The sequence below is a fragment of the Ambystoma mexicanum genome, chromosome 11 (assembly GCF_040938575.1).
Source record: "Ambystoma mexicanum isolate Mex_15411 chromosome 11, UKY_AmexF1_1, whole genome shotgun sequence".
NCBI lineage: Eukaryota > Metazoa > Chordata > Amphibia > Caudata > Ambystomatidae > Ambystoma > Ambystoma mexicanum.
In genome coordinates this window covers 848,298,482-848,312,086 of record NC_090934.1, presented here as the reverse complement: position 1 = coordinate 848,312,086, position 13,605 = coordinate 848,298,482, and the positions used below count along the sequence as shown (strand labels likewise).

At 43.5% G+C, this 13,605-nt stretch overlaps 1 protein-coding gene across 3 annotated transcripts in view; it reads left to right on the top strand.

The window, feature by feature from the left end:
• Nucleotides 1-13,605, top strand: part of LOC138503813 (protein phosphatase 1 regulatory subunit 12A-like) — a 977,826-nt gene that overhangs the window by 659,235 nt on the left and 304,986 nt on the right. For all 3 annotated transcript variants that reach the window (XM_069623833.1, XM_069623832.1, XM_069623831.1), the window contains exon 4: nt 3,620-3,779. In XM_069623833.1, coding sequence (XP_069479934.1) covers nt 3,620-3,779 — 160 coding nt within the window. The remainder of the gene's footprint in view (nt 1-3,619; nt 3,780-13,605) is intronic.

The window sequence follows — 13,605 nt, the reverse complement described above, 5'->3', positions numbered from 1 at the left end:
GCTCTTCCACTCAAACGTACAGGGGGCGCTCTCAAGGCACCAAGGTCAGCGGCGGCGGCGCCTGCAACGCAGAACACCTCCCCCCCCAAGCAGGCCTGTCCAGGCGTGGTTCCGGGCCCCCACTTACGCACCCCCACTTAAGCACCGTAGTGGGTTCCCGGCTGGCAAAGTTCGTCAGCATGTGGGAAAGGATCACCACAGAAAGATGGGTGCTGGATGCTCGTGGACAGGGGCACACCTTGGAGTTCTAACACGGGTGTCTTCGTATCCCTCTGATTCAGCCGCAAGAACGACACAGGCCACAGCTTCTACAGAAGGTACGGTCCAGGCTATGGAAAGGGACGATAGAGCCCGTCCCCTAGCGGCTCCGGGGCTCAGTAGTATATTAGATACTTTCTAGGTTGAAAAAAGACTGGGGGTTGCAGGCCGATTCTGTATCTACATTGTCTCAACAAAAGTCTCAAAAGTTCTCGATGATCATGTCGCAGCATGGGAGTTTTTCTGATTGTGGACACTTCCACATCCCCATTCACAAGAAGCACCACAAGTTCCCCGCGATTCATAGTTCAGGGTCAGCACTACCAGTTCAAGGCTCTGCCTTTTGGCCTGAAATCGGCCCCAAGGGTGTTTACGAACTGCCTGGCCCTCGTGGCGTCACATCTTCATCTGAAAGGCACCCGCTCACAATCTCTGGCAAGCGAACAAACACGGCCAAAACCGTATGTCTGCTGACGGAGCTGGGGTTCTCCATAAACTATCCAAAGTCTTGCTTGAAGCCATCTCAGGACGCTCTACTTCTGGGCCTGCAACTTAACACAGTGGTATGTTTGGTGTCCACCCACGGAGGAGAGGGTGAAAGCCATACAAGGCAAGGTGCAGCACTTGTCATTGGCCCAGGCAGCGACGATGCGATCCATCAAGTCGCTTCTGGGCATTTTGTCCTCCTGCATCAACCTTGTTCGCCTCTGCAGATTGCGTATGAGACCTCTCCAGGAGTTCCTGAATGTGAGGTGGATGCAAGTGTCGGGGAACTTTACAGACAAGATCGCTCTCAACGAAATGTTCCGACGTGTGATACGGTGGTGGGGTGTAGGGCTCACCTCGTCCAGGGAACACAGTTTCAGGTTCCACATTACCGGTAGACGGTCACCGCGACGCCTCTGTAGAGGGTTAGGGAGTCCAAACGAGACAGTTGCGTGCCAGAGACCTCTGGCAACCAGAGCAAAGGGACCTACACATCAACGTCCTGGAGCTTTGGGCCGTGTTCTGGGCCCTCAAGTCTTTTCTGCTGCCATTGAAGAACGAGGTGGTGGGGATCTTCACAGACAACACCACAACCATGTTCTAAATCCAGAAACAGGGGGGGCGGGGGACCCGGTCTCCGGCACTCTCCAAAGAGGCCCCCGACTTCTGGCAGTGGGCCATTCATCAAGGCATGTTCCGTTTCACCTGGTGGGAGTAAAACACACTATTGCAGACTCTCTTAGCAGGGAACTGCGTTCTTTCTTTGAGCGTGAACTTTGCCAGGACCAGGTGGATCTGCTATTCGGCAAATGGGGTTGACCCCATATCGATCTTAGTGACGGTGTCGAGCACAAAGTGCCAGAGGTTCGCCAGCAGGTTCCCTCAACCGAGGAGCTTGGGGGATGCATTTGTGGGAGGGACAGTTCCTATACACTATTCCCCCCCCCCATTTCCACTCCTCTTACATGTGATAAACACACTCAGCCAGAGCCACTACAGGGTGATACTCGTCGCTCCGGCGTGGCCGAAGCTGATCTGGTATCCGGACTTACTACGTATGTCAGATGGCCCCGTCTATCAGGCTACTGCTGTCCCCGGACCTTCTTGCCAGAGAAGGGGGGGGGGGCAATTCTGCCGATTCACGACCCGGAGTCTCTGAACCTGAGGGCATGGCTCCTGCAGCCCTAGAGTTTGGACGCTATGCTTTTCCTGTAGAATGTAAGGACATCCTGGCCAGGGCCAGAGAATCGTCAACGTTGAAGTGCTTTGGACATAAATGAAAACGCTTCTCTGTGTGGTCCCGGACTCAGAAGATTACCCCTCTGCGTTTCACGGCCCGCAACTTCTACCATACATCAGGTCGCTGGGCAGACGTTCCCTGTGGTCTCACAGGCTCGTCAAGGAGTTCCTCTGGGTTCTCTTCAGGGCTTTCCTTCCAGTGAAGGCTCCTGTCCCAGCTTGAGAGCTCAATGTTGTGCTAACTAAGCTCATGGAAATGCCCTTCAAACCTATGCATCAGGCTCTGCTCATGTTTCTCTTGTGGAAGACGGCTTTCCACCTCAGCCAGGCGGGTCAGGGAGATTCAGGCCCTGTCTTGCAAGCAGCCTTACTTGTCTTTCTACACTTCAAGGGTGGTACTGCGTACACACCCCAAATTTATGCCAAAGTTACTGTCGGAATTCCACCTCAATGAACCTTTGGTGTTACTTGTCCTCTTTCCGAACCAATCGTCGCTGTCGGAGAGGGCCTTGCATTCACTGGACGCTGCTCATGCCTTGAAATTCTACATGGCACCTACGAAGGATTTTCTTCAGACTTCTCAGTTGTTCGTCAACTTTGGACCTGTAAATCGGGGAAAGGCCTTGTCGAAGGCTTCCATCTCCGGTGGCTCTCCGGCTGCATCATGCACTGTCATCGACTGGCTAGCGGACTGCTGCCAGGCCGTTCGAGAGCCCATTCCACAAGAGCCATAACAGCATTTTTCTCTGGTGTGGCCCTGCTGGTCATCTGCAGGACTGCTACGTGGAGGTCCCCGCACACCTTCATGAGGTTCTACTGCGTCGACATGGATTCCAGGGAGGAGCCCGAGTCGGCCAAGTAGTGCTACGCAATCTGTTTGAGGTGAGTCTGTTCCAGAAGTGAGTGTTTATTGCTTCTGTAGAGCCTTGCCACCTCCTGTGGTTGTGTATTTGTACTGCTGTGTAATCGCTATTCATGAGCATGTGAATCCATGACATACCCTATGCTGCAGAAGGTTTAAGTTACTTACCTGTAACTATAGTTTGCCAGCATGGGTCTGGCATGGATTCACATGCAAAACCCTCCCTCCTTCCCCTCTATGGCGCTTGAAAAAGCCCTTATTCAAAGGTTTCAATCAATTTACAGCTGGGCCAATGTCAGTACTTGGAAAAAATGAAGGGCTTTGTTTGTTCTTAAGAGTCTGGGCCCTCGTTAAGATTATTCTTGGTTTATCATCCAAAATTCTTGTAAGGTCTTTATCCAAATGCAAGAGATACCAGTGCTTTCTTAAAATGTTTGTAATCATGCTGTTGTCATTGCAATATTGCGTGATGAATTTGGTTGTCTGTAGCTCACACAATACACACAGGCAAAAATAAACATTAGGGTGATGGTGTGGGTTATAGGGAGCATTATTCGCAGCCTGTACACATCCTGCATGGATCCTACTACGGAGACCCACTGTCCAGGCCTAACTTAAAGTTAGTGAACCTGTTGTAATACTCGTGGCCAACCATGAATTGGTCGACTATGCATATACCGTGACTCCAGAAGTGTTGCAAGCCGCTTCAAAAATACTATCACTGTTTAGTAACATTTTTCACACATGTATTAAAAGCACTGTTTTGTTTTCCAGGCATAGACTTGGAGACTGCACGGAAAGAGGAGGAGCAGCAAATGCTGAGAGATGCTCGTCAGTGGGCAAACAAAGGGCAAGTGGAGGATGTCCGACACCCCAAGACGGGAGCAACTGCCCTGCATGTGGCAGCTGCTAAAGGCTACATTGAAGTAATGAAGTAAGTGTCCTGTGGCTCAGTATGAAGAGGTGAAATTGTTTTGTTTGTTGATAATCCTGATTAAGATGTGCCCTTTTTGAGATATCTTCAATGTACGAATAGTTATCTGGCAGTGCTGTTTAGATTTGTGAGTGTATGTAACAGGGAGCCCATGAAAACACTGAACTATCTCACATGGAAATGTGATTATCAGATTCTCCTATGACCTGTGACTATCTTTTATTATATTGTTTTTATGCTGTACATGAACTTAATTCATATCATATACAAACGTATATGCACTTACTTTTTTTCCTTACCCCCTACTCTTGCCTACTGTCCCCCCCTCCCCACTACGGCAATAGGCCGAAGACAGCAGTAAAACAATCCAAGAATTACATTATTGGGTATTATTCAAATTTCAAAGGTTGAGACCCCTTAATTGGATTGGGCCTGAAAGTATTTTTTAAAAAGCGGTTTCGTGCTCCAGATATTCAAATATGTCTATTTATTCCTGCTAATTTTCGTCCGTCTTTCCAAATATTAAATATGCCACATTTTGATCAACCTTAAGGTAATCGGTGGGCTATTCTGAAGTTTTAAATATGTTAGTATAGCTAATTTTGCCACCATTGAGAGATGCATCAGAATTCCACAGTTAGAATGTATTGATGGTTATATAGTTCCCCCAATATTATGTAAAGAGGATGTGCAGCCGAGTCTGTCAGCAATATCTCTAATCTTGGATTGTATTTCTAACCAGAAGGCTCTCCTTTTGTGGCACTTGCACAATAAGTGGAGTAGTTTACCTTTGTGCCCACATTTCCTCCAGCACTGATGTGATCTGGCCGGGGAAATCATATGCAACCTTTCAGGTATGTAGTGCCATCTCTACAGTATTTTCGTTTCAAACTCTGCTGCTATCTGAGTGCAAAGACGAGCACTTGCCATTCAGTTGTGAATGCTGTTCCATCTATATCCGTCCACATCCCTCTTGATTTCTGTTGCCAATTTAACATTCTACGTCTTTTAGTCAGACTGAGTTTATCACTCCATATCGTATACATTTTAGATATTAACCACTAAATCATATTTTCCCTTTGAAATATCTCCTCTCATTGTGTTAGTTTTCTTGATGCGTCCTCTTTCATTGTAGGATGCATAACCCAGTGCCTAATCGGATATCCAAAACGTTCAGACCCACTACCCATGGTCGCTTTTTTACAGTGCTACATTTTTTTAACTATCTTCCCGAAAGTCTCCATTCTTTGAGTAACCACTAAAAGACCAGTTCTCAAATCAACCATCTTTCCTGCCTGGGGAGAAATGTTCACTTGCAATCATGGGTGTTAAGGGATACGGAAATGCCTTCAAGCCTTGCATCCCTGTGATCGAATTCCCAAGCCTCTAAAATTGCTTTTGTGACAGGTCTCACTGCCAGGTTAGGGGTAGGAAGGTGTTTTGAAAGTCAAGGTTGTGTCCAAAGATGGGTGCACATTATTGCTTGTTCAATAGAAACCCAATGCTTTTTGGAAGAGCTCTGGATCCATTCAGAAACCGCTTTGCTTTATGGCGATACGATTAGGATATGCCAGGCCTCCCTTTTTCTTAGAATCATATGCAATGTATTGACTGACCCAAGGAGATTCCCCACCCAACCTTCCTCTGCCCGCCCTCCATATAAACTCACAGATGTTATTCCCCTCTTTCGGTCTTGGTATGGGATGGACTGAGAATAGTATTGTAAGGAAGAAGGAAAGAGGACCCACACTTGGGACCCTCCCGTCCCCTGCACACTAATTACAGATGCCACAAAGGGCGTTCAAACATATGGGCATAACAATGTTATGTAGATTGACTATTTTTAACAATTCAAAGAAACCGAAAACAATATAAATTTCAATGCCAGTAAGTAGATATTGCAACAGTACAGATATCAAGATGCTAAGTATATGGTCAAGAGCAGAGCGATTAAACAAAGGTACAGAGAAAAGTGAATCCAGTGTTCTAAAGATGGCCAACCCCGTCATTATCGAGGAACCCAATAATCCAGTCTTGATGAAAAAGACACAAAGGGGGTAGAGATGGAGGAAATAAACATTAGCACGTTCCAAAGGAGAAGATCTCAGAAAGTCCACCAGGGAAGTGATATCCAGATTATTGAGTCAATATAATTAGACTAATCGTGAAGCCATCCAAGAGTACTAGTATCTAAGTTCCAAGAAGGAGGGCAGGGTAAGAACAGAGGTAAAGTGAAATGAAGAGAAGTAATGGGAGTGGTCAAAAGAAAATTGAGAAAGGTGTAAAACTCACTGCTGAACGGTAAAGTCGTCCACGCCTGTATGCTGTGGATGTCCGTGCGAAACGACGAGGTATCTAGTAAGGATGTCATCCCAGAACAACGAATGTTGTGGGAAAATTGTATAGTATTACATAGGGTAATGAAGGAGGAGGCAGATGATGCCGAACGGGCCATCCCAATGGTTTGAACTCAACTATTATTCAGGCAGAATTGAGTATCACAACTGTGATACTCTGTCAATAATCAATAGTATTTCAGAACAATCTCTAATGCCACTGAATCAAAATGTGGCATGGTACTCATATATAATAATCAAGCTCAGTACAAGTGGAAGCAACTAAAATGTTGCATTTATTACCTCATCACGGAGCTGTGGAAAGGCAGTAGTCTTGATATCCTGTGGAGGATCGAATTCTCAAGTAGTCCTGACAAGGTCAGAGTATCTCAAGTACGTCAGTAGACTGTGACAAATGGATACACAGGAATATGTAAGTGTAAAAAATAGGGTCCAAAAGGGCAATGTCCATATTCAAAACAGAATAATAGTAGACAATTCTGTGTGTAAGAATCCAAGGGAATAACTAGATTACCTCCGTGCATGGGCTTCTATTGCCAAAGAATCGCCTCGGAAAGGAGTTGCCTTGGAGACAGCGCGTCCGCGTGTGCTGCGGTTGCCGAGCGAGTGGAGAGTTGGAAAGCAGGAGGTCTGCTGAAAACTGGAGCAGATGCCACCTAAACGTTAAATATGATTAAATTAATGTATGGATGGATCCATATATCAATCCTACGGCTCAGTAAAATAGGAAGACTGCGATCGCTTACCTTTTACAGCCGTGGGGCACGGTGTCTGAAGGCTGGGAATGGCGAGCAAGGTCTCTGCGCGGTCGTTACCAGGGAAACTATCCACGCTGGAGTCAGGCCACCATGTTAGTAAAGTAATATGGGGAAAGAAATAAAAAACAGCACTCAAGCCGATGTGTGTGACTGGCCTCCATCTTTCAATGGTTTAAAGTGCAAAGTAACCCATAGAAAAGTGTACGGACATTTTACCAAACATATAAGGTAAAATGATGGAAAATGCTCAAGCGATTTAAGGGCCCCTGAAGTGCCCAAATCGATATAAAGAAAATACTTCAAATATGGAAGCGTAGTGTCCACAGAGAGATCGATGAAAATAGGAACGAAATGTACAACCAAATAAGTACAGAAAAAGAAAAAGGGGGTAAAAAAGTGTTATGTCCAAAGAGAGGGACATGTAATCACGATTATGTGAATCCGGGGCTACCCGGATTAGAAATTATATCAGGTGGCTTAATGGCTTGCTGTTAACCACCGCATCGCATCATCCCGCTATATTTATCAAAAGACAAAATTACAGCATGCCAGCAATATTCACTATATTGATGATTGAGTAATTAACAATGCAATCTACTGGTGTCGTCACCCATAGGGAGTAATACATTGCATAGGAACAAGAAACATCATATTACATGGTATGATTGTGTATATAAAAACAAGGAGCAGGGCACTAGACAAATCTATCTGCAGCAGATATATGGATCCAAGTAAAGGCATTCTTTAGAGAGATAGTCTAAGCATGTTTAGTGTTGCAGAGTCCAGAAAATGCAAGGTTACAGGATACAGATATGTACAGATTACAATGTACAATGTGACTCGTACAACGTGGTGTCAAGTTAAAGGGTGACAAACATGGATAATCATGAAAATTCAAACAATTGAAAACATATACAGGTCATACATAGATCATACTTCGATCTCATGGAAATAAACAGGATCACATTTTTATTTTTTAAAAAAACAAGCAAAAGGCAGAATTAGTAAGGCTCAATTGCCTCAATTCAAAGTGGGATGGTATGCCTCATCATTGCATGTGTCATTGTTTTATAGAAAACAACTCAGGGAAAATTCCTCCTTCAACCCTTTAGGTTGTAGAGTATCTAATGTATGAATCTAGTATTTCTCTCGTTGTGATAGAAGCGATTGGTAGTTACCACCCCTAGGTGGTTGTTTGACAATTTCTACCACTTGGAATTTAATTTGTGCGATCGTATGTTGGTGTTCAATAAAGTGTCTTGCCACTGGGGATCGAAGGTTCTTACACCTGATGGTAGATTTGTGTTCAGACCATCTTTCTTCCACGGGTCTCGTTGTTTGACCTATGTATAATTTGCCTCAAGGTCATTTTAGCAAGTAGATAACTCCTGTAGAGAGGCAGGTTGAAAAATCTGTGATTTTAAATTTCTTGCCCGTTTGGGGGTGAGATATTGTTTCACCTTTGATCACATTATTGCAGTTCGTGCAATTAAGGCAACGGAAAGTGCCTTTCTTTCTAGTACTCAACACAAGTTGTTTGTCTTTGGGAGGTCTTTCCGTCCTCACCAGATTATCTTTTAGATTGCGACCACGTTTAAAGGCCATCATAGGCGATTTGGGAAATAATTTCAAGAGATCAGGGTCATTGTGTAGAATAGTCCAGTGTTTTCGCAACATTTTACTGATTTGGAAACTCTGGCATGAGTACTTGGAGATATAGAGTAGTGGTGTTGACTTAGCCTTGACTCTCGGGATACAAAGTTGTTCCTTCGTGAAGGTGGCCGATCTAGTGCAAGCTTCTCCTGTGACTGTATCTGGATATCCCCTGGATTCGAATCGTTCAATGAGAAGTAAACATTCTGAGCCCAGACCTGCTGGATCTGAGATAATTCTCTTAGGTCTCAACATATAGGGGAGACTTTTCAACATGGATTTGGGATGAAAACTACTGAGGTGTACAAGATTGTTGACATCTGTTGGTTTATGGTAAACCGTGGTATCGATGTTGCCCTCCTTGATCAGTAGACTCACATCTAGGAAATGTAATGATGGTTCTCCTATTTCCATTATGAATTTGATTGTGTTATTTACTGAATTCAGATATTCCAGAAAGAGGTCCAGTTCAACTCACGTTCCACATCATATCCCGAAGATGTCATCTATGTAATGTTTTCATAGTAAGAGCTTCAATGACCAAAATGGACGATCCAGTACATTTTCCTTTTCAAATTTGTACATGTATGTATTCGCATACAGAGGTGCCATGGCCGACCCCATGGAAGTGCCTGAGGATTGTACATAGTATTTGTCCTGAAAGCGGAAGTAGCTGTTGTGGAGTATTATTTCTAATAGTTCCACGACAAATTCCTTGTTCCCTCTTATGTGTGCGTGATTTATCAGGAGCCAGAGTACAGCATTTATCCCATCAGCATGATGGATCGAGGTATATAGGCTGCATACATCCATGCTGAAAAGGATGCAACTTGTATCTCGAGCTGTAATCTCCTGTAAGCAGTTTAGAAAGTCTGTAGTGTCTTTCAGGTAGGTTGGTATTTCCTGGATTAAGGGTTGGAGTAATCGATCCACATAAATAGCCAGTGGATCAAACACGCTATGTGTGCCTGCTACTATAGGTCTTAATGGGGGATTTTTATTGTCTTTATGGACCTTGGGTAGGCCATAGAACACAGGCGTGATTGGGTGTTTATTTATTAGGAACTGACACGTTTTTTCACTGATCCAATCATTTTCAAATGCATTGTCGATGGCTTTCTCAATGATGGCTTTGTTTTTGTGTAATGGATCACTATCAAGTTTAGTGTAGGTAACGGTGTTGTTAAGTAGTTCCAGACAGTTTTGTGTGTAATAAGATGAATCCATAATCACGATTGCCCCACCCTTGTCAGCAGGTTTGATGGTAAGTACTTCATCTTTGGCCAATTGCTCCATATGTTCTAGTTGACTATTCCTAATGTTCACTGGTGTAGTACTGTGGTAGTTAATTCTCTTTAGATCATTAATGACACTTTTCTCGATAGAATTTTGGATCCGTGGGTCGAAAGTACTTTTAGTATTGTAAACCCATACGAATATTCATCTTTATAACAGAGAGCCTTCCCAACCAAGAGATTTGCGAGTTCTTTCACCTGGCCACATCCGTTTGAGCAGATTCAATGAGAACGGGATAGTTAGCACTATATATTCTAAGAGTAGAGTTTGGATTAATTTCCAAATATCTCATCACTTCTTATGGCCATACAATTGGAGTAAGGGTCTCCAGTCTATGCTCCTAATGCACGCCCGCATCTGCTAAAATAATTCTCACCAAATTATGATCATTTTTATTGCACACAATCTATTTTAGAGGCCTATCAAAGTAAAAATATATTCTATCGTTGCATACATACAATGTGTAGAAGAATAGTGGGAGTAATCCTTTACTTTTGGAGGCGGGGGAGGAGAAATCTCCATGAATCTTAAGAGCCCAAGCTCGCTCAGACACTGTTGCAATGCAAGTAGTGTCCCCTCAATACCTCCCACATGCGGTGAACTGGATATATCTAATTTAGAGTCCATTACTAGATTAATGCCCCATCAATATAATATGCACCTCTTTGAAGCGGTATCTAGACTTTCCATCAAAAATCTATTCATCAAAGTCATTTACATCGAATTTTATTCATTGAAATGTAAGTGATTTCAATCCGACACTTCACCTAAGTCAATGCTTGGCGTGTAATGCACAGCTGAAATCCTTATTTATTTATTTGTGTCTAAAAGTTCTTTTATTCTGAAAGATGTACCACTTATATCATGCCCCTCTCTTTGAACTCCCTCGGTCACACTGAACCAGGAATCAGGCTGGTTTGCAAAGTTAAAATATTTATTTATATATTTCACAAGCTAATCACACTATTTTTAATGGGATACAATAATCACCAATGGGGTGATGTCACACTAAGCTATCTCTTTAATCACAAGGAGTAATGATGAGCAAAAACAATGCAGCGCAGCAATAATACTTTTGTGGCTGTGTGTTCAAATCAATAGCAATGTAGTGACTCTTTCCCCCTGCACACCCCTGCTCTCCCCAAAAGTGCACGGAACAACCATAAATCATCAATGCAATTATAGAGCAAATACTTTGAACGTAGACAGACACAATAACTCAAAGCCACGCACTCTTAGAAGATAATCATCTCTTATACGGCTATTTATTCAAATCTTAGAAGTACATAGAAATAACTCACAAAAATAATATGGACATAGATCACAGAAGAAGTAAAGAAGTCAAAAGGAAATACATCACCGTGAGCGTAACAGAATTCCTCATCTTGTCCAGAAGCGGCTGGAAGACCCCGGGAACAGCCAGGCCGAGAGCACCACAGCTCACAAGAAGGCCGGACGTAAGCGTCCTTCTCCGGCTGAAGTCTCACCTGACCACCTCCGGGCTTCCGCATATATACACACTCCACAAAGGGGAGTCAATTCTCGAACCTTCTGGAAATTGCACTTGCGCAGTTGAGGAACAGCCGTCTGTTGCCAGCTGGGTCAATCAAGAGCTCCCCCAAGAAGCGCAATGCCTCCCTTCTCTAAAAAAACGCTCCGCAGAGAACAGTAGCAAGCCACAACAAAGTTAGCTTTCCCAGCAGAAATGTCCTTGACCACATACCAGGTTTGGAAAGCATGTTGTTCTCAGCACTGTGAATCTAACACTCAGCAAAATGTGTGCAGCTTTTCACTGCGGCATGAAGTAAATATCCATCATGGCTCCGAGCGCTCCCAGAATGCATTGCGCACCAGCGCCATTTTAGATCAAGCATAACAATTCCACCCTTGGATATTTACCTGCCATAGCCTGGTGGCACAGGAACCGGTCTCTGAAACCTACGAAATGTTAAGACTAAATTGGGAATACATTGAATGCAACAACAAGCAATTATAATAGACAATATAATAAAAATGCAAGCAAAAATGTAACTTAGTGTACCTCCAATATCAGGTATCCATGAAAATAACCAATCCCACCAATTTCTATTGCGATCTTGAGACACTTGAGAAATGAGATTCCCCAAATCTCGAATATGACTTTCAATATATCGTGAATGGTCACTTAAATTGAAACAACACATACCTTCAAATGCGTTACACCCTAAATTATGTTTTGGCAATAGATAATCAACAGCAGCTCTGTTCTGCAAAGTTGCTTTTCTAATAACTTGACTATCAAGGAGTAATTCTTCTAAAGCCTGCGAAGTATGATTAAGGCTTTTAACTACTAAACATGCTAATTTCATTAAAGATTTGTAACCTCCAGCAGCTAAACCCCAGACTCCCACTAATGAAAGTGTTAATGCTAGAACCTCAGCTTCTGATAACAAATGTACATGTGAATCACAGTCAGGAGATAGACCTACAGATTCAAAAGTTGACCTTTTACCTCGAGTTCTCGCTGGGTGTAAAGGAAACATCATTCGTCCTAATCGAGTTAAAGCACATGGACCTCCAGAAAGTAAGTAAGTAATGTAAGTATATGTAATGTTACCACATGAAAAGAGCCATCCTGTTAGAAGTTTCACATGATTCAAATGACTAGCAGTTATCACTGTATGATTGCAAGACATAGTGTTATTTACACTGGTGCATTTGCGTGATACTCGCGAACACAGTCGCCTCTCGAACATCGTAAAGTCGCGCTGATTGGTCAACTCTATTTGTCGGCATTTGCCAATTTCTTGTGCATTGCAGGTCATAACGTAACATACATCACCTTGGGTTATATTGTAGGTAATAACACGTTAAATTTCTCCATTTACTGTCAGTCTCTTGGCAGAACCGACAGTATTCATAAACTGAAAAAGATTGTCTAATGTCTGAGTCTTGAACTAAAGAATCATTGTGTGTGATGCCGAAGATATGCTTTAAAACCAGAACAGGCGCCGGCACCGCTACTAAACACGTAGTCAATAAAGACTCAGCATTGGGCACATCAGTAAGACAAAAATGAGATATGTTCAATATTTGCTGTGCCAGATATATCCACATATTTTCCTCTTGCGTAATCATAGGAGAGTGTTTCCGCCTTCCTACGAACGTATCTTGCACGACTGGCATCAAGATTGTTTTCACTGGCTCCTGATGTGTTTGTCGCATTTCACGGATCCATGTCTTCTGTCTGGATGGCTTTTCGGCACTGGCATAAGGCTGCTTAGGGACAACATTATTCATCACTATCAGTATCCCCTTGATCACTGGCACAGATGTGACATTTTTCGTTGGTAGTAGCAGACTGTTTAACCCTCCCAAATGGAGTCCATTTAGTGCCACAGTTACACCAACCAGACACAGGATCTACAAAGCAAACCCAAAAAAGAGATATCAGTGTTGCACATCACTCTCTCAGGTAACATTTGTCTGCGGGTACATATTGCCATTTCTTTCTACCAGGCTCCATAACTAAAACTACTTGATCTTTGCCTGATGCAATGACATCTGCGGGCACTGGTGGGCCACTTGGCTTTTCCACCCACACCTTTTCACCCGGTACCATATTGTCTGAAGATCCAAAACCGCGATCCCCACGGGTAGTTAACACGATACGAGGCTCCCCCTTCTTAATCATGGACAACTTAATGGGAATGACTATCAATTGGGCTACTCGATCACCCTTGTGGATTGATAACAATTGATCCCCACTATTCATTATGATGA